We start from the raw sequence: 21345 nt of genomic DNA, 5'->3' as shown, positions 1-21345 counted from the left end.
ATCAAGGCAGAAGCTTAGAAGCCACAAATCTCTGTTCCAGTTAGTCAGACTACTGAAATAGCAACTCCATTTATTTCTCTAGCCATTTCTCAGTGGAAACAGTGTCTGCTTCCCAGAGAATCTTTAAAACGAAGGACAGACAGAGCTCACTGAGTGCTGAAACAGAGTTCCATATGTAAGCAAGTGTCAGAAAAGCACCATATGAAATAGCAACTTTTCATATTATACCCTCTTATGTACCACCACGCTTCACAAATTCTAACTCCCTGAGTACACTGAGCATAAACAGTAAAGTGTTGGATAGCATCCAATCCAATAAAAGGATAGGAGAGGAAAAAGTAGACCAGCTGTAATTCTCTGCAGCAGTGCTCTGCAGCTCTATGCCTGGGCGTGGAGCAATGGCCACATTCTGTCTAGCGTACACTGTGTGCTTCTCCCCATCTCTTCCTTGGCAAAGCCCTCCCACAGGTTCTGCAGATAGCTGCTCTGCAGCACTCCACCTGGTCCTCGCTGGGACTCACAACAGAAAGCACAAAAGTTTCCACTGAGTAAGAGGTGAAGGAACTGTTGTCTAACAGTGTATCAGAGAATAACGAACATCAGGGACAGAGTTATTTAATCTAAAGGACAATGTCAGCATAAGAATGAATGGTTCACTGAGAAATGCACAGGACAGGTGATTGTGGTGGTGCTGAGATGATACCAAGATCTTAAACAATGTTAAGTCATCTCAACTCCCACAAGGCAGGCAATTTTTCCAGAACGCTACTGTAATCAGCTGAAAGGCGACATTGAAAGCCCAAATAGTAAACACCAGAAATAAAAGTGTTTCCTTTGTTGTTAAAGTAAAAACACAGAGGAAATTCCATGTGATGGTACTTCTTTTTTTCAGCTGTGGGTGCAGGTGTCTGTCTGTCCTCACCACTTTAAAAGAGCTGTCTTCAGAGACTGCCATGGCATAGGTCATGCCAAGGATCATGGCTGTCCACTGCAGCAATCAATGACACTTTCCTGCTGAAGGAAAGAATGTAAGATCTATTATCCTTACTGAGTAGATCTAGTTTGAGTGGAGAGGAGAATAAAACTGACTAATCACCCATCAAATGCTTATTTCCATTGTAGACTAAGTGAAAATTAGAAGAAAATATGTTTCAGGGAATTAGATGGGAGCATAGCAGTGCGTATTTCTCTCTGATGCAGCTCAGAGTCAGCAGGTTTGCCCCTGGGCTCAATTCACTCCAAGCCATCTAGGATATTATGCAGGTTATTCATTTCACTGATCAGCCAAATCTTAGTGAGCTATCACTAGCAAATCATTCTGAACCCACAAATAGCTCTTGGATTAAATGTCATTCACTCCATATTTTACAATCCATGCAAAGTATATAAAACTGTAGACCATTGTAGCACCATATACTAATCATAAACTAATATCTTCATTACCCTCAGAATGTAGTAATAGTCCATTTGCAGTAGAATTAAAGCAAATGAGATAGGATTATGTAACACTTTTTACTTTCAAACTGCCCTAAAGTGGCACTAAAATGCCATGATGCAAAACCATGAGGCTCAGAGATGTCTTTATTTCCCAGAAAATAATGTACAGATCTTCAGGGGAAAAAAAATAATTAAAAAATTAAAAAATCTATCTTTATGTAAGGCATGTGAAATGAAATAATCATTATTTTTAATATCAGTTAGAAGTACTGTTCTCCTCTTGTCTCAGAGCTTCTTAGTTATCATAAAATAATAGAATGGCTGCAGTTGGAGGAGACCTTGAAGATCAGTCCCCAGCCCCCTGCTATGGGCAGGGCTGTCCTGCCCAAGCTCAGGCTGCCCAGATCCCTATCCTACAAGGCACTGAGCCCCTCCAGGGATGGGTATTCACAGACTCTCTGGGCAGCTGTGCCAGTGCTTCACTGCACTCTGAACAAAGAATTTTTTCCTACCGTCAGTCGCTGATCAAGTTGTGCAAAATCAGTTGTTCAAGTGTTGTTCAAATGTTCTTTATTCCTAGGCTGGCACCACTCACAGCTACTGCATGGGAGCGGAGCGGATCAGGGCAGAGTACAATGCTCAGTACTTGTACTTTCATCACCGCTCCTTCCAGGCTGAGCGCATGAATGTTACTGCAGTGGCTGTGGGACTTCTAAGGTTGCCTGCAACAAACAAGACCACGGAAAGTACTTAACTGCTGTTATGTCGTGTGTACTTCTATTTTTGTGCAAGTAAGTTTGCATTAAAAGTGCAAACATGGAGAAATCCATCAGGGTGGTGGATGGAAAGGGAAGTGGGAGAGGAATAGCAGGATCCTGCCCATGCCCCAGCCCCTGTCACACCACTGAGCTTTCTGTTTCCATCTAGACACCCTGCTAAGGCTTAAGATCATATCATAGCTTATCATAGAATGGCCTGGATTGAAAAGGACCACAATGATCATCTAGTTTCAATCCCCCTGCTATGTGCAGGGTTGCCAACCACCAGACCAGGTTGCCCAGAGCCACATCCAGCCTGGCCCTGAATGCCTGCAGGGATGGGGCAATCTCCTTGGGCAGCCTAAGATCTCCTTAAAGAAACAAACATGGCTTTAAAAAATAAATAAACAAGGGTAAATAATATGATAAAGGACATCTTGGCCTTGTATATTTTATAACAGACAAGTACCATTATGGAATAAATCACTTTAAAACTTAATGCTATGGAACATCCCAAATTCATTCAGCTCAAACGCTGTCTAAGCAAAATATGCAGTTATGAAATTCTAGTGATTTGCATCGTGGCTTTGTACTCTAAGCTTTGCATCAAAGAGAACCGAGAGGAAGTTCTCTATGGAGTACTATTTCTGGCAAATTTCTGTGGGTTTATTTATTTTTTTTCTGGGTAAATGATTTAATTTCTTTCACAAAATAGTTAAAAAACATCACCAAATAGTGGCATTATTACCAAGCATGCACTTAAAAATTAAGAGAAGTGATAGAAACTGAAAGGAAAACCAAATCTCAAATAATTGGAAACAGTCTCATTTTAAAAAAGCTTGAGGAAAAGAGGATAAACCAGTTCATGGAGTAGTGGCCAGAAATGTCTGCCTCCATATCACAGCCTACGGAATACCTGTCTGTATCTCAGCTTCTCTGGTTCACAGACATAGGTTCCTGTAAAGCAGCACTCATGCTGTGGCTGACGCACACATACAATGCACACATTCTACTGATCTTGCCAGAGACCTCATAATATCAGCACTGCTGTGGAATATGTACACAAGGACAGTGTGTAATACACTTCCATCTGTATTATCTCATTGTATACGATACATACAATTGCATAACTGCATGCTTTATATATACAATGAATACTGCATATACACTTTAATGAAAGTTACATTTATTCTATATAACAGCAAAGAACAAAAAATTGAAGACTAATTGAAACATTCTGAAACTGGAAATTTTGTCAAATGAGAAACTTTCCAGTACCTCTGTGTTACTTCTCAGTTAAGAGAAGGCCTTAATTAGACTATTTATTAATTTAATAAGGCTGCGGGCCTTATTTAGTCAACATTACCTAAATTTTCAGAGAGCACAGATTTGTTGAATGCTTTCTTATAGCTTTTCTATAGAGGTAACGCCTTAGGGTCTCTATGCCTTACAGTACAAATTTATCTTCAAATCATATCCTCCACTGTATGCCCCAGAAAAGGCTCAAAAGCACTATCCTCCCCATTTCCCCATGAGAGGTAGACCCCTTAGAGAACAGAGCTGTAGTTGTTAGAAGGCAGGAGAGAGGCCCAGTGCTTGATGCCTAAGGCTGTATCTAGGGCACTCCTTGCCCTGTGTACTGACCCCAGTGGTGGCTGTGAGCCTCTCATTACGCCACTGCCCTTCCAGATAGACAATTAGAAAGTCATCAGTGTTTCTCCTGGTAGCTGAGGAAAAAAATGATAGAAATGAAGGAATGGAGAAGGGACAAGAGGCCTTATAGAAGGATTTGGGTAGGCTGGGCCAGTTGGATAATCAGCAATGGCACAGAGTTCAACAAAGGAAAATGCTGCTTCTGCACCCAGGATGGATAACACTGGACACTGGCAGACTGGAGCAGAGTGGCTGGGGAGCAGCTCAGCCAGAAGGGACCTGGGGGTGCTGGTGACAGCAGCTCAGCACAAGCCAGCAGTGTGCCCTGACAGCTAAGGGGCAAACCACCTTTTGGGGGTCATTAAACATAACATGGCCAGCTGGTCAGAAGAGGTGATTCTTCTGCTGTATTTAGTGTTGGTGTTGCCTTACCCTGAGTACTGTGTGTGATACTGGATTCCACAATATGAAAAGGATGTTAAGGTGCTTGAATGCATCCAGAGGGGGGTAACACAACAGGTAACAGGGCTGGAGGCATGTTCTGCGAGGAGAGGCTGAGGACATTCAGGTGTCCAGTCTGGAGAAGAGGAGGCCAAGTGGTGATCTCAATGCTCCCTGCAGCCCCCTGAGCTGGGGAAGCAGAGGGAGGTGTAGGGCTCTGCTTCTGAAAGCACAGAGCTGCAACCAGGGGAGGTTCAGACAGGGCAATAGGAAAAAAAGACCACTGTGAGGGTGGTCAAACACTGGAACATGCTCAGAATGGTTTGGGTTAGAAGAAACCTTCAAGCCCATCCAGTTCAACCCCCCACCATGGGCTGGTTGCCACCCAGCAGCTGAGGCTGCCCATGGTCCCATCCAACCTGGCACTGAGCACCTGCAGGGATGAGGCACCCGCAGCTCTCTGGTCAGCCTGTGTCAGTGCCTCACCACACTCTGAGTAAAGAATTTCTTCTGACAGTTAACCTAAATCTCTCCGTTTTTTAGTTTAAAGCCATTCCCTCTTATTCTATTGCTATCCTCCCATGCAAAAAGTCAGTCTTACTCCCACATATGAGCTCCCTTCAAGTACTGGAAGGCCGCAATGAGGTCTCCCTGGAGCCTTCTCTTCTCCAAGCTAAACAAACCCAAATCCCTCAACTTTGCTTCACAGGAGAGGTGCTCCAGCCCTCTGCTCATCTCTGTGGCTCTCCTCTGGACCCGATCCATCAGGTCCACATCTTTCCTGTACCGAGTCCTCCAAGGCCCAGGAGTAATATTCCAGATGGGGCCTCACAAGGACAGAGTAGAGAAGGACAGTCCCCCCCCTTCTCCTGCTGCCAACCCTCTGCTAATGCAGCCCAGGATGCTGGTGGCCTTCTGGGCTGTGAGCACACACTGCTGGATCATGTGCAGCTTTTTGTTCACCGGGATCCCCAAGTCCTCCACAGAGCTGCTGTCAATGAGTACTTTCCCAATCTGTACTCCTAACTGGGATGTCCCCAATCCAGGTGCAGCACTTCACACTTGGCCTTGTTGACGTCATTGTAGGTCAACTTCTCAAACTTCTTCAGTTCTCTTTCCAACTTCTGCTAAATGGAGAGGAACAACATCAGCCACACTTTGGCTCAGCGGGGCTACAACCATCCAAGCACCCGCTTCTGTGCACGGTGGGTGGGTGCTGCTGCACATGGTGTGCTGGTGGCAGGGCTGAGACGACAGGAAACCCAAGGCCAGAGGAAAATTGAAATGCTTTCCTTAAGACACGTTTTGGATGCAGGATACCTTTTTAAACAGAAAACTAAAATGATGCCTTCTATAGCCACACGCTGAAAAACCCCACCCAGAAGGTGCCTAAAACCACACGTATCTTATCGAACAGAAAAACCGTGAAGTCAAAAGCGTTCACGAAGAAAGGCGACCACCCCCGCCGAGCGCCTTCAGGTCGGGCTGCGCTCGAGGGGGGCGGCGGCGGCCGCCAGGGGGCGCTGCAGGCGGAGCTCCCGCCCGGGCCTCCCTCCGCGCTCGGCGGCGGGGCCGGCTCGGCGGCGCCGCATCATGTGGGCCGGCCCCTTCCATGGAGCCGGGGCTGCTGCCGAGCGCCTCCTGGGCGGACGCCGCCATGAGGCTCTGAGGGGCGGCTGCGTGCGGAGGAGCCAGCCGGTCGCGCCGCCGAGCGCCCCGAGCACGGTGCCGGTCTCGCCTCCGGGCAGGGGAACCCGGAGCCGCGGCCGCTGCTACTGCCGCCGCCGCGGGTCGGGCCGGGCGGGCGGGCGGCCCGCGGCCATGTAAAGCGGCGGCGGCCGGGGGAGAGCCGAGCCGAGTCCAGCCCGGGGAGAGGAGCCGCCGTCGGCGGGGAGGCCCCGCGGGGGGAGATCATGGCGACGTCTAATCTCTTAAAGGTGAGAGCGGGGCCCGCGCGCGGGGTGAGGCGGCCGGGGCCGGGCTCCGGGGCCGCCCCGCACCGGCCGGGCCTGCGGGAGGCGGCACGGGCAGGCCGCGGCGCTGCGCCCCGGGCGAGGGGGCGGCCCGGGCCCGGCCTCGGCTGTACGGCTGCAGGCTCGGCGTGCGGCCCGGCCGGCCGTGGCCTCCCGCTCACGTCTCACACAGCCGCGCGGGGACCCCGCTCCGCGCTGCCGGACGGGGTCGGGCCTTTGTTTATTTCGGGGAACCCCGCGGTGCGGGAAAAGAGTTGTGAGTTGAACAAAGAGTTGGGGAACGCCTTCGCCGCGAGCAGGTGTCGGCGGTCGGGTTGTCGGCGCGTTCTGGCGTTTTCTTTTTTGCTAACCGCACTTTGCTGCGAAGGAAAAACTCCTCGAGGCCTTTAATCGGCTCTGCTGTGGGCTCCGATGTTCGCAGGCTCCTTCCCGGTGTTTGGTGGCAGATGTCAGTCACCCCGAAGAGAGCCAAGTTTGCGCAGAAGTTGTGGCTGTGACGGGCCGTGGCCCGGCCAGGGGCTGCGCCTCCTGAGTGTGCGGTGTGCGCGGGGACTCGGCCCTGTGTGGCCTCCAGGGCTGTGCCAGCGTGCCCGGAGCCGGCCTGCCCCGCACAGCTGCTCCTGGTGTGCTTTGGGACGCCGGCCTGATCGGGGTATGAGGCCTTCAGAAGGCTGCCAGGTTTGGTTACTTGTATCAGGTAGCGGTATAAAATGGATGTATACGTGTGTGTTATACTTCAATATGGTTCTGAAGAGGTGCTACTTGCATTTCAGCAACCAGACCTATGCTGCGTGTATGGGTTTGCCCTGAAGCTGTTCTGAGACACTCCGTGAGAAGGAAAAAGAAATAATCAATAACCTCATGTCTTCCTCGTGTCCAAAAAAGGTTTCACTTCTAAAAATAAGCACACAAGCATACACACATGCTCATATATATAAAAAGCTATTGAAATTGACATGTAGTTAAAATGAATCTTCATTCACAGAATGGCCAGGTTTGGAAGGGACCTCAAGGACCATGAATCTCCAACCACCCTGCCCACAGGCAGGGCCACCACCTTTCCCATTTAATACTAGACCAGGCTGCCCAGGGCCCCATCCACCCTGCCTTGAACACCTCCAGGGACGGGGCATCCACCACCTCTCCGGGCAGCCTGTTGCAGCACCTCACCACTCTCTCTGGAAAGAATTTCCCCCTGACATCCAACCTCAATCTTCCCTCCCTTGTTCAATTACCTTCCCCCCCCCCCCCCCCCCCCCCCTCCCCGTAACTCGTTATCTAGGTATTAAAGCTGATAAGACTGAACTAAAAATCTCAAATGGAAGAATTCAGGTCTGCTGGAGAAAAGCTTCGTGTCCCACTCGCAGCTATAGAGACAAAATGGGATTTCTTTAGGAGAGCATTGTTTTAGAGCTTGGACAAAGCTCAGGCAATTCTGCTTGTTATTGCTTTAGTCCACTGCTTTGCAGTACTTCTGAGGATCTCAGGAAAGGCCAACGTGTGCTCTGACAAGACATGGCTGTATAGCGTATTGTAGCTAGAAGAAACAGGCCTGTGAGATCTGTCAGCATTCCTCTTCAGCCGTTTTGAAAGGATAAGCGTACAGTAAGAGCAAATAAAGTCAAAGGCCTTGCTTTTGTGAGATGGCTTTCACTGATCTGAAGCCGTTTTGTTGGTGTAGTGGCATCTCTGCAGTTGGCCTTTAAATCATTAGCATTTTAAATGGACAGAAAGATACACGTGCACAGTGTGTTTCTGGAAAAATGCTACATAGGTGTTTAGAGCACCTGGCAGTATTTTCTAAGCCATATATCTACTAATCAGGGAGTTTTCTAAAGACAATGAACTATGACCGCTACCTCGTGAAAGAGAAGGTCATACAGTGATTTGGCTTTATTCATAATGACACACTAAACCAATAAGATAATTGTGACTAGATAAGGGCTTTTGTTCCCCAGCTGTGATGCTCAGTGTGCTCCCATTGCAGCGAGCTGTTGATTGCAGGTTTTTGCCAATTGACAGTGCCTTATGCTGATGAAATGCAATTCAGAAGAAAGCACTGTCCTCTGCATAGTAAAAACATACAAGATTTTTTGGCATTAAAAGCAAAACAACAAAGCCCTAACAGTAATCAGACCCATGTCAGGTTTAGGTGGGTCTCAGTTTCGCTAGGATAAACAGGAACTGAGAGTTTTCTGTTTTTCCCCATCTTGTCTCAACCTTCTGCATACTTGAGAAAATGAAGTGAAATACTCCTTTCTTATTCTACTAATGAATCCTGGCTGAATCAATGCCCGATAGCCTCTCTTCACTTCACAGGGCATCACTTCAGCTGTGCTGGTGCAGCTTTCATAATTGCGAAAGGTAAATTAATCTCTCAGGGCATGTGTTGGAGTGTCCGCTGTTGGCTTTGCAGTGACGATTTGTGATGTGAAGGCACATGGGTTTCTCTGCAGCTCCTGGAACACAAAGCGGCTCAGCTTATCACAGTGCAGAGGAAACCTGTAGCTGTAGCCACGTGAGCTGGTCTCCATGCTTCTGTAGGCCTTATTGGAGCTGCTGGAGGTGGCAGCAAATGCAGAAGTTGGTGCAAGCAAGTTGAATTGCAGTGTGAGCCTGGTGTTACGGGGGAAGCAGCAAAGCAAATAGCAGGTTTGCTGTAGACTTAAGTAAGAACCACGATCTACCTTTTGTTTGTTTCAGCTATGTTTTGTGGGTCTTATTGCTCTGCACTTAAAAATGGAAGCATTTCTGCAGTTTTCTAGTTATTCAATGTAAAGAAAATATCTCCAGATATGTTTAGTTTATCCTGCCTATTTCCAATTAGAGCAGCTTGTGGTGAATGCTGCATTCCACTCAGTTACGCAGCAGAGCTTTCCCCACGGCTGTCTTTCTGCTTTGTGTAGTGACTTTGCTATGATCATCTCACTGATACATAGAGCTGCAAGAAGCAGAGAGCAATCAGAATGGGAATTCTCCTGCTTATTGTAGGCTAGGACCTCATCTGTCTTACCTCATCCCTTTTGAATTAGCCTTAATACAGTGTCTGAAAACAGCTCAGTAGTAAAAGCACAGACGTACTGAAGTGTGCTCAGTGATGGAGGATGCTGCTTTTTCACAGTACTGTGCAGTGCATCTGATGGAGATCAGAACTGCAATTCTGTGTGGCCTAAACTAGTGAGTGTACACAGTAAAAAGCACTGGGTGGCCGAGTGAATGTTTCAAAGTACAGAGGGACAGCAGCATGGAGGCTGCCAGAGGCTGCTGGGACCTGCCTGGCCTGGGAGCCTCGCTCTCCCCATCCCCAGGCTGGCTCCTGGTGCGTTCCACGTTTATTTAGGCTCTCACTCTGTACTCCGTGCCTCCTCCTGCTGTGCTTCTCTTCACCTTGCTTGCAGTTATGGAGAGGAGATTTGCGTTATGCAGTAGGACCCAAGTCAGGAGAGCTGTTGGTGCACCTGCTCTGTTTGCATTATTTGTGTTATTTTACTAATTCTATGTAATATCTACCAACACGGTCTGGAAAATTTTTTGCCTGCCATTGTGAAATGTTGCATGTAAGTGTTTATTCAGTGAAGAGAGGAATAGGAAGAGTAAAGCTGTAGTACATATTTCAATATAGTAGTGACATTGTATACTTTTCAAGTGAAGTTGTGTTAAAATGGAGCTTTAAATCTCCCTGAGTACATGTAGCGAAGTGACTTCTGAAATGCATTAAATTTTAAACTCAGGAGTGGTCACGGAGCCAGGGTATGGCCATCAGTCCTCATTTGTGCTTTCAGAGAAGTGTGTGTGGTGTAACTTTTAGTTAGAGGTGCCGCTTGCCTTCCTGCTTATCTTCCCTTGGAGCTGTGGCTCCAGGCTGGGCTGGATGGGGCTGTGAGCAGCCTGGTGTAGAAGGCAGTGTCCCTGCCTGTGCAGGGCTTGGAACTGTGTGGTCCCTGTGGTCCCTTCCAACCCAAACCATTCTGCGATTCTTAGTGTGTGTTGGGAAGTTGGGGTATAAATGTCACAGATACTGCTTCATGGAAACAAAGGTTTTCTTCATCCATGTTTTATAGTGAAACGCTGGCAAAGGTATAGCATTCATTTTTATTCTTTTGTCTTCTGCTGTGTTCAGGGCTGAAATGCAGCACAGGCTTTTTACTTCTAGCAGAAAACATACGGGATCTGAAGCTTTGCTCCAAAGGGAAACTTAGGAGGAAGCTGGTTTTACTCATTTGATAATGCCTTTTCTGGAACTTGTAACTCTACAGCAGCTCGTCTTTCAAGTTTTTTAACCCGCAAAGGGGGACTGGGAACAGAAATGTCTGCAGGAAGAAGCTAATCGCTTTCTGAGGAATAGGGAAGATGAGAGAAAGCCATCAAAGTTTGGGAAGTAATTGTAAAGACAGGCCTATCTGGGGCAGCGTGTGTTCTGTTCTTGGGTGTTCAAAGATGAGGCACTCAAGTTATTTTTTTTTTACAGGAGAAGATACCAGTGGGCAAAACCGTCTCTCTGAATTTCACAAGCAGTGTACAATATTTTCTTACGTGTTGAAAGGTTTCTGAACTTGGACAGGGGCTGCTTGCTTGAGACTCTTGTTCTGAAGCCATTGCAGTGGCGAGATGGTGCTGCTAGAGTTACTGTGGTGCCTGCTGCACTTCTATCATGTAAAACCGAGACATGGGAGCTGCAGGGGATACAGGTTCTGAACTGTGCTTATTCTGAATATTAAACAACAAATGTATTTTTAAATTTCCATGTACATGTTATTCAGAAGGAGATGACTTCAAGAATGTAGCATGCTGCTTGTGCTTATTTCTCTGAAGGGCTGCTAGTGGAGAACAGCGTGCTTGTCAGAATTTCAAATAGTTGGACTGTATTATGTGCTGTGTTTGAAGTGAATTGTGTCACATGTAGTATGACTAGCCAAGACAATGACCTGTTCAAAAGCAAACTTAGCAGTGGAGATAACCAACAGTCTCCTGTCACAGCTCCCAACCAACTCATTTTTTTAATTGCAGATTTTCTTTTTAAGATGTGGAGCAGTAAGCAAATAAGTTTACAGTGTGTGCAGTGAAACTCGTTTCTCTCTTAAAGTGGTTTTGTTCTGTTTTTCCAGTAATGGCAGTCTGCCTGTATACTACAGTGAGTGAGGTTTTTTGGGACAGTCAGAATGAGATGGGAGCTCTTGGATTCGTTAGCTTTCCTCTTCAATGATATAGCGAGTTTGAAAAAATTCACCTGGGATTAGATTTTTTTGGCATGAATTATTCTTAATTGTACCATCTGTAATGTTGGCTAATTGCCTGGGGGCAGTTTAAGCCATAGGAGGGGGCTGTGATACAGCAGCTCCTACGTTCCTCTGCTTCCCTCTTCTCTGTGCTGTTCGTACCACATGCCCAGTAGAGAAGAAGATACGTGGCAGCACCCACAGGTACTCCTGGTTCCTCGCTGCTGCGTTGGTTGCAGTCATTTATTCCAGCCAGGTTTGCAGCTGTGCCTCGTGGCTGTTATTGTGTATCTTGGCTGCAGCAGTGCGGCTGAGTGGCACTGTTGTCCATGTATAACTGCTCTCACAGGTGAAGGACATTTTCCAGAACGTGTTGTGTTGTAACTGGTGCGGTGTGTTAAGGCAGAAGCTGGTTAGCTGCTTCTGCTGCTTTTGGAAATAATAGTTACTGCAAAAAGCTTTGTTCAGCTGAGGGGCTGTTGCTCAAACGCCAGTTTGCCTGAGATAGCTCTGACAGGAAGGTACTTTTGTGCTAACCATGGAAACTGCAGTTCTTAAAGGTAATTCCTATAATAATTTATTTTACTAACGGTACATTACTTTCTTCCTTTTAGAATAAAGGTTCGCTGCAATTTGAAGACAAATGGGATTTCATGCGCCCTATCGTTCTGAAACTTCTTCGTCAGGAGTCCGTCACGAAACAGCAGTGGTTTGATCTGTTCTCGTAAGTACAGCATTCTGCATCCTTCTCTGCAGTAGGGGTATCTGTGGTTCTGCTGATAGAGAAGTCAGACCGTGCCGATGGCATGGGAGCACACGGGACAGAAGTGCTAGCTTACACTTTATTAGGTGTGCCTACTTCAGAATAAATGTACAGAAGTACTGTTTTATTGAGATTCAGATCTTTGCAGATAAGGTGGAGGAAGAACAGCAGAAATTTGCCTTCAGCCAACAGTAGTAAATAAGCCTTCCACCTGCTCACAAAGGTTTTGTTAGAGAGACGTTGTTTGCTGCTTGGGCAGTAGGTTCTTGAGGGCAGTTCATTATTCTGATTTAAATGCTTTTCTTCTAAAGTAACTTAAAAATGCTCCTGAAGTAAAAGGATAATGCAGATAAACTGGTATAATTTGAGTAATTGAATAGCACATATAGCATTTTTCAGACATTGTTTGCATCGTTGTACTTTCTAAAAATCCGAGGGAAGCAGATTGCTCTCTCGAGGTAAAAACATTGCATTTTCCTCCTTCCAAAAATCCTGAATTTACTTCCTGTTGCTGATTTTTTTTTTCCTTAAAATACATCATGTCACCTTTGTCAGCATAGTAAGGAAGTGAGTTATAACCTACATATCAAAAGTTTATTTAAAATTGTCTTGGTCTCAACATGGAGTTGTTTTCCCTCAAATGCTTCAGTTGCTTAGTGCTGCACTTTCTTCTGCTTTTTAAAATCACTCACTAAATTTTATTTAATTTGAAATGATTTGTCTTCCAGACTGCATCTTTATTGCTCTTTTCAGTAAGAACAGTGCAGTGATTCTTCTTAGAGCCATCTTACTGCACCTGTCATGCTTTTCTGCCAACCAAACAGAAAGGTAGTTTATCATGCAATGAGTTTTAATATCTCATGATGTCACAGCCATAGGAGTTGCCAGAAACATGGCGTAGTTAAGTTACAAATTCAGTCCTGAATCATTGCTTTCATTTTTTTTAATAATTAGGTCAGTAATTCTACATGAGTATTGAATTTTTTCCTTTATTATTTTGCTGGTTTGCTGAATTGTTGGATCATACTTAAGTGCCTTTATGGCAGAAATAAGTATATTGAAGGAAAAGAGCCTGCTCTTCTAGGTTTCTATTTTTGGACAGTGATTTTGTTAAGCTTTTTAAGAAAAGTATGGAAGATGTGTCTTCTGCCTGACCTTTGTGTATGATCTTCCAGCACTGCTTTTTACTTTGGTTATGAACTGATGGCATTCTAAGTTCATTAACACTTTTTGTCTGTGAAATCTATGTAAGTCCCACAGGTTAGCCAGACCTTTGTAAATTCTTGGCCAGCACTCTTGTTCTGTGTAAAAGGAGCTTTTTATCGTGCATTTTGTGTTTTCAGTTTCAGACATTTTGTCTTTTCAGTTAAACTAATAAAGTTGCTTTTGTATTGGAATAGCTGTGTTGAATTAATAGGAACAAAGCCATCCTGTAGATTATGTAGTTTCTTACCTGCAAAGGCTTGGCCTTGTTACTGAAAGGAGGAAGAAAATACAGAGGGAGGTAACGAGTTTAAAAAAGCTTGGTAGGCCGCATTATATATGATGCTATAGTTGAGGAGTGTAACTTGCCTTTTTTAGTCTTTAATATAAAAAGGAAATAGAAGTTAAGTTACGCTTGCTGAACTGTCAGCTAGGAAGAACAGGAATGTGTTTGAATGTTGATTGAAATTGATCAGCAGCGTTTTGCTTTGTGATGCTACTTGGGAGCTTTTCTGCAGTTGAGCTGCACTTTAACGTGCTTCCACTGTCATGAAATGTTTGTGATCTTATTAAACCAGTTAAATATTGAAATTACCTGATCTCAAATCTCTCAAAAGCAAGGTTGGTTTCCTTTGCAGTGGAAGGTTGTTGTAGTGCGTGAATTGTGGAACTCTGAGTGGATGCTGCATCTTAAGAGTATGGAGAATGACTGCGGGCTGAGTAGCAGTGCTTCTGTTGGCACTTAATTTCCATCTTTGTCAAAGAAAAGCTTTAAAAAGTTGTCCTTAATGCAGTGGGATTACTGGATAGGCGGTGGAAGCAGAATTGACTTCTACGTGTTCTTTAAATCTCCTTCAGCACAATCCTTTCCTAGGCAGGTTGCTGTTACTGCTTCCTGTGCTTTCTTAAAGCTTCAGTTTCTTCTCCAAACACATTTTCCTGTTTGTGTTGTGCAGTCTAACCACTTATTTTTTTTTTAAGTGATAAACAAAATGCATATTTTTTTTCTTCTTATATATGCTAAAATTATGACTGCTTCTGCCTCGTACATCAGAGAATTAAGGTTTGAGTGATGGTTACTAAAAGGTGAATAAATTGTTTTCTAGAGACGTGCATGCAGTTTGCCTGTGGGATGACAAAGGTCCAGCAAAAATCCATCAGGCTCTGAAGGAAGACATCCTAGATTTTATTAAGCAAGCACAAGCGGTAAGTTCTTAATATTTCATGACTTCTATTCGTATTATTAGAAAAAAATTACCCAGCAGTTCTGACTTTCTTTGGATCTAAATGCATTTCTTTTTTGCCTGAAATGCTGTGATATTCCAGAGATTGTAATTACTATGTGAACTTCTCTTGAAAAACAGAAGACAGCCTTAAGCGCTTGCTGTGGCTCATTGTTTCATTGTAGGCAGTGTTGTTTTTTTTAAAGCACTATTTTTGTTTGTCCAGCAGTACTTAGGGAATTTTCTTCCACTTGAACATTTCTTGAGGCAAAATTTACTATAAGAAATTACTGCCTGGAAAATACTTTTTGTCTGGCTTCAGTGGTGTGCTGATGTATTCATCAATGGCTTTAAAATACATCCAATGTATGGCACATTAGAAACATCTGTTCTGTTGGCTCAGCAAGATTTGCTGTCTAGTTTTATGGACTCCCCACAAATAATCGAAGTCATCAGTAGATTCAAGGGAAGCTTCTGTTTTTAAAATGTGTAGCAAAAGATGCAGCAAGATTTTTTTTCTTAATTTTATAATTATTATTTTTATAAATTACATTATAAAGGTTTGGGAAGAAGAAAAATGTCTTTAAAATCTTTCTTTAGTGAAGAGATTTGCACCACTGCAGCTTTGTTCAAAGGAAAGCAATTTCTTATGCTTGAAGCCTTATATACATATTGATTTTTTTTATTTCAGTCCCTTCAGCTTGCTAGCACACATGCATAAATGCTGTGCTGAGCTGGGCCTTCAGTATGGTCTGTGTGAGCTGTTGTTTTAGAGGCATTGCTTTAGGCCTTATGATAGGCATTGTACTGTGCTCCCAGGCACTACTAAAATATACAAGTTAACTAGCTGTCTGGGCCTAATGAGAGCCTTGTAAATGCATTAAATTAAACTTTACTGCTCTGCATAATATAACACAATTCTTACAGGTTGGTGCCCTTCTGTCGGTGTAGTTGTGCTAATACAGGCCAATAGGGCCAAAGGTTTTAAGTTTTTTGGCTCGCAAATGGCTTAACAGAAAGTGATTCGGTTGGGAACATTACTGACAGCTCCACTGCTGCCACCTTTTACTGTTTAGAGAAGGTCCATGTGCCACGGGTTGATAACCGCCGCTCTGAACTAATTGGCACTTGCGTATGTAGACATTCTGCTGTAACTTTTATTTTGTATTTTCAGTATAAGCAAAGTCAATGTACCTTTGTTTGTCTGTTTATAAATTACCTCCTCTTCTTTCCCCGCCTCCAGAGAGTGCTGAGTCATCAAGATGATACAGCTTTGCTAAAAGCATACATAGTGGAGTGGCGCAAGTTCTTCACACAGTGTGATATTTTGCCCAAGCCATTTTGTCAGTTAGAGATCACTTTAATGGGCAAACAGGGCAGCAACAAGAAATCTAATGTAGAAGACAGTATTGTCCGAAAGGTAAGTGATAGGTGTTCAAAAGTTCTGCTGCACGCTCTGTTCTGCCTTGGGTAAGGCTAGGAAAGGTGCTCTGTACTGAAGATGAAATTGCACCAAGGGTGTTACGCGATGTATCGCTTTGCTTCGAGTGTGAGGGTCAAAACAAGTGTGAGACTTTCATTTTCATCTCTGTGGCAACTTAACTCTTGTTTTGCTTTGGCTTTGTTCAAGTGATTAAAACAGCTTATTAGGGTTATTAAAGTTTTTGTTTGATAGATTTATTAATTTTTTAATGTAATAAATTGTTTGTTTGTTTTTTAATTTAAATCCCAGTGGAGGGGCAATTGTAAACTCACCCCTACTCTTTATATACTTGCATATGTTATATAGTATACTCACCTCCATTTACACAAGTGCATAGTTTCTACCCCTAGTTTATTTCCCTAGGGCAGGATCTTAACTGGGGTGCATCTCTGTCTTTTATAGATGAACATTGTCATCTCAAGTTAAATACAGCTGTTGATCTCAAAGTCTCCTGTATTTCCTACAGGCTGTCAGTCACATCAGTAAAAGTTTTGTACAGGCAAAATCTTATTTCATACACCGTTTCATGTTGAAGAGGTCAGGGAATGCGGTGATCAGTTGAGGCGTATTGGCTTGAAACTAAAAGAGGGGAGATTTAGATTTCATATTGGGAAGCACAGGCTGCCTAGAGAGCAGTAGATGCCCCATCCCTGGAGGTGGTGGAGGCCAGGTGGATGGCACTCTTAGCAGCCTGGTCTGGTGGAGGGTGTCCTTGCCCACAGGAGGAACTAGGTTGTCTTTTTGGTCGGTTCCAACACAAACCATTCTCTGGCTCCAAATCAGAATGGTAAGGAATGTGTAGGGGTTTTGAGTGCAGAGCTCTTAGTGTTCTGAGTCCCATAAATAAATGTCCTTGAAGTTGCTTTTATCTTTTACTGCCAGAAAAACAAAGCGTGTCAGTTGTAGAGTGGTAAGTTCTGCAGTTTAATGTCATTTGTTATCTTTTTCCATCACAGAAAGTATAGATAGCGAAATGCAGTTTCGTTAACAGTCTTTTGGTATTGAAGATCATTTTAACTTTCCTGATATGGACAGGAAGAATAAATGAGCTCAAATAGGCTACCTGGGGTGACTTTTTTTTCCCAACCACTTGTTGTGACATGTAACCTGCTTTAGAAGGAAAAGAAGCAGGAACAGCAACAGAGAGAAATCACCACCTCAAGTTACCTTTTTTGTTGTGAGTGTTTGTTAGAAAAAGCATGTGATCTCAGTAGGCTCTCCAAGATGTGGCAGACTCGAACTCTGCTGTATGGCAGGAGGCTAAGAAATGAAAGAAAAGGCGAAGTGGGGCAGGGCAAATAATAAAATACTGGTGACTACCAGTTCAGATACTGTTCAGGACTGAAACTGATGTCTGTCTCTCACATGCAGTTCAGTTAAGTCCATGTCATGATTGAGTCATCAAAACCCAGTCTCCAAACTATCTTATTTCATACTTACTGCTGAAAGCAATTACCTGGCATCATTTCCCATAAGTTTCTACAAAGCACCTTTGAAAACTTTTCCCATTCTTGGAAAGTTCTTTATGTACTCAGAACAATCTGCATATTTTGCTTCAAATATCTCCATCAAATTATTTTCTATCCACGATGTCTAAAAACAGCTTGACCATGACAAAGCTGTGCCTTTGACGTTGGTTGACATTCTCCCTGTTTTCTTCTCTGTTTGTTACTCATTTCAGCTCTTGTAAACCCATTCTGTGATCATACAGTGCAACTATAACATGTATATTAATGATGTTAAGATAATGAAAAAGTAATTGAGGAAGCATAATCAAATACAGCTTTGTTTTTAAAGCATTGCAATGTTTTAAGCAATACAGATTGAAATGCAAGTTTAGCTGAAATTAAGAAAATAGAGAATTTAGAATAAAGAAAGGCCACCTTAACTCTCTGAAAAGGATACCTGCCTTGCTGTGTTAAAACCTAAAAGGTACAAAGCAGGAATGGAGGCCCATGTAATCTTACCATTCACTTTGCCTTATAGCAGTATCAAGTCTTCCTAATCTCATTTTCTGTAAGCTTGTTCACAACTGCGAGGCAGAGTTTAAATCTGTATATTTCACAATTCAAACCTCCTTTCCACTGTCAGTGCAGACTGATCATTGGTGTGCTTAAAGAGCATTCAGAGTAGTTATTGCCATGTTTGAAGATAGGTGATGAATATACTTTGCTTGCATGTTGAATTTTCATGTTGGAGAAATGCAATCCAAAAACATCTTTTTTTTTCCTTTATGTAAGTGCCATGTTGAGTTGTAGTTGTTGTGGAGACTGAGCCTGCCAAATGCTCAACTGTGTTTGACTCAAAGGTACCCCTAGGATTGCAACTCCTGACACATCCCAGTGCTGGGAACGTTACTTGGCTGATTGTTCAAAACTGTAAAATACAGAAATAACACTATAGAAGTTATACAGGAACAATACAGAATGATACAATATCTGAATCAAATGATCGCTGCATCCCCTCGCTGTCCAGTTTATAAAGTAAGCTTGGCATATAAGCTGAATATTACCTCTGTGACATGGAAGAGCAAGTTGTTATATAGCCTGAAAACTGCATTCTCATTTGCTTTATTTCTGTTTGATATCTTGTATTTCTTTGTACAAACTCAGATCTGCATGCACCTTTCTGACAGGATTTTTTTTTCTTCCTAACATGCAGCTCATGCTGGATACTTGGAATGAATCCATATTTTCAAATATAAAAAATAGACTTCAGGACAGTGCAATGAAGCTAGTTCATGCTGAAAGACTAGGAGAAGCTTTTGACTCTCAGCTTGTTATTGGAGTTCGAGAATCATATGGTATGTCTTGCACGTGATCTCTTTTGCCTTCTTACTAAAGTAAATGAATTTTTCATTGTAGAAGTTGGCAGATGTGCTGGTAGGGTTGGAATGATTATCCCAGCATTTTGTTTGGATTTTGTCATTATTGATATGAGATACCAGTTAAATTATGTTCAAGGTATCTTTAACTTCTAAGTGATTTTGCTATGTATCATTTTCTGTAAAAATCAGTATCTTTAAGGAGCAAACTGCTTGATGTTTCAAGGTTGCAGAAATAACCTTATGCCAGTGCAGCTTTCCATACTGCTTGTGATTCTTCAGGCAGTTTGAAGAAGCACTAAGCTGGCTGCATCTAAGACTGCCACTCGTTTTCCTCCTTTGCAAAACAAAACCTCTGTCCATTTTGGCATTACCTGCCTTTTCTTCAAAGCCCTGCAGCCTGCTTTTCTGTTTGTCTGCAGTTAATTTAAGTCTTTTGGAGCAAAGATTGGAGGATTGGTTACCTTGAATTCAGAGCACCTTTGCAGGATGCATCAAATTGTTCACTGCAACCTTTAAATATAAAACTTACTTCACTGAGAGAGATTTGCTTATTGTTAGCCACACGAATTTCCAGGAATTAAGTTTAGACTTTCTCTTTGCAGTTAACCTTTGTTCTAATCCTGAAGATAAACTTCAGATTTATCGAGATAACTTTGAAAAGGCATATTTGGATTCAACGGAGAGGTTTTATAGAACACAAGCTCCCTCTTATTTACAACAAAATGGTGTACAGAATTATATGAAATATGTAAGTAAAAATTCTGCTGTAATTTTGTTCTGGAAATGTTGGTGCTTAAAATGATGGCTGTTCTACTTCTGCACAGGCAGATGCTAAACTAAAGGAAGAAGAGAAAAGAGCACTACGATATTTAGAAACAAGACGTGAATGTAACTCTGTGGAAGCAGTGAGTACATTGTGTAGAAAAATTGCCATATCCTATGTTTTATATATTATTATTAGCCATGAGTTGTCATTTCGGTGTGTTACAGTGCAGTAAGTTGTTACGAAAATGTTTTCTTTTGAAAGAATTATCCACTGTATTCTTTTCTTGTGAAAATCTGTAATCTGGCAATTTACAATTTCTACAGATATTTTAATTGTAAATGTAGATTATAGTTCAAATTAAAGAGCCGTTTTTTTGTCCAAATGTATTTTTGCTCTTTCATTTTGAGTCAGGATTTTTTCTATGCTTAACAGTGGATGAGGATGAAAATAAGTATGCAGTCTAGTGAGCGAAGGGCGTCTCAAGGCTCATTTAGAGTACCTGAAAATGTTACTGCTCACTGCAATCAGAAGGAGCAATGAAAATTTCATTAAAACTGTTCTAGATTTCCTCTTAGGCTGAAATATGGCCATTTAGTACGTTCTGCTCGTGACCCTTTCCCCCCAGTTGAGCAATATTTCACACAGTTCAGACTCTGGAGGAAGATTTAACTGCAGTGAGTAGTTCATAATTGCCTATGTTGGAATCAGTTCAGGAAACAGGTTATTTTAAATAAATACCCTTTAAATCTGAATTTACTGCAGTTGATGAAAATTTATTTTATGTCTTGTGTTAAGCTATAAATCATTCATTTTACATAGCTATAACTTGTATAAAGAGGCTGACAAAAGAGAAATGGTCTGGACATGTACAAGCAGTTTCTGTGCTAGATCTAGCTGTAGTGCCTTGTTCAAGCCACCCAGCCTGGTCCAAATAGGGTGTGCTGGAATGAGAACTATTCTTAGCTCTTGGATGTATACTTGGAAACTAAGTAGGGTAGTTGGTGTTCCAGAAGCGATGGCTCCCTTGAGGGGAAAAAGGCAGTAGAAATATCAAGCTGATTGCTAGCTTGGAAGTGTTCTTATCACATTTGCTATCCTACACATTTTAAAGAAATACAGTTTCATGTATAGACTTTCCTGAAAGTACACCTACTTCTGAGAATTAATGAATTGCTTTGTATTATTAATTATTTTATACAGCATACGTGTTGAGAACAGCCTAGATTTTGTGTCACAGGAAACTTGAGGCTGATGAGACTTTCAAGGCTAGATGAGCTAATTCTGTGTTTGCTACGTTTCAGCTGATGGAGTGCTGCGTCAATGCCCTGGTGACATCTTTTAAAGAGACCATTTTAGCCGAATGCCAAGGCATGATCAAACGAAATGAAACAGAAAGTAAGTGAGGCCTCAGAGCAGTGCGGGATGAACTCAGCGCTGACTGCATAAAAATAGATCTGCTGGTAGATCAAATTACTGTTTTTAATAGATAGTGGCAGTGTCTCACGGATAGAATGTTGCTCCGTGTAGGGAACTTGTCCCACAAAAACGATTGGTGGTGGTGGTTTTTAGTCACACTTCTGAAATCTGTAGATACAGTACCCT

At 43.1% G+C, this 21345-nt stretch overlaps 1 protein-coding gene across 2 annotated transcripts in view; it reads left to right on the top strand.

The window, feature by feature from the left end:
- Nucleotides 1-5901: 5901 nt before the first annotated feature.
- Nucleotides 5902-21345, top strand: part of CUL5 (cullin 5) — a 31755-nt gene continuing 16311 nt past the window's right edge. The window contains exons 1-8 of one of the 2 annotated variants that reach the window (XM_048935260.1): nt 5902-6226; nt 12093-12202; nt 14551-14650; nt 15911-16087; nt 18812-18953; nt 19580-19725; nt 19802-19882; nt 21045-21138. In XM_048935260.1, coding sequence (XP_048791217.1) covers nt 6203-6226; nt 12093-12202; nt 14551-14650; nt 15911-16087; nt 18812-18953; nt 19580-19725; nt 19802-19882; nt 21045-21138 — 874 coding nt within the window. In that variant the 5' untranslated portion in view covers nt 5902-6202. Of the gene's footprint in view, nt 6227-11980; nt 12000-12092; nt 12203-14550; nt 14651-15910; nt 16088-18811; nt 18954-19579; nt 19726-19801; nt 19883-21044; nt 21139-21345 lie in introns of those variants that run through there. The other variant, XM_048935269.1, reaches the window with a different exon arrangement.

Source organism: Lagopus muta, chromosome 1, assembly GCF_023343835.1.
Source record: "Lagopus muta isolate bLagMut1 chromosome 1, bLagMut1 primary, whole genome shotgun sequence".
Taxonomy (NCBI): domain Eukaryota; kingdom Metazoa; phylum Chordata; class Aves; order Galliformes; family Phasianidae; genus Lagopus; species Lagopus muta.
This window is presented reverse-complemented; position numbering and strand designations above follow the sequence as displayed.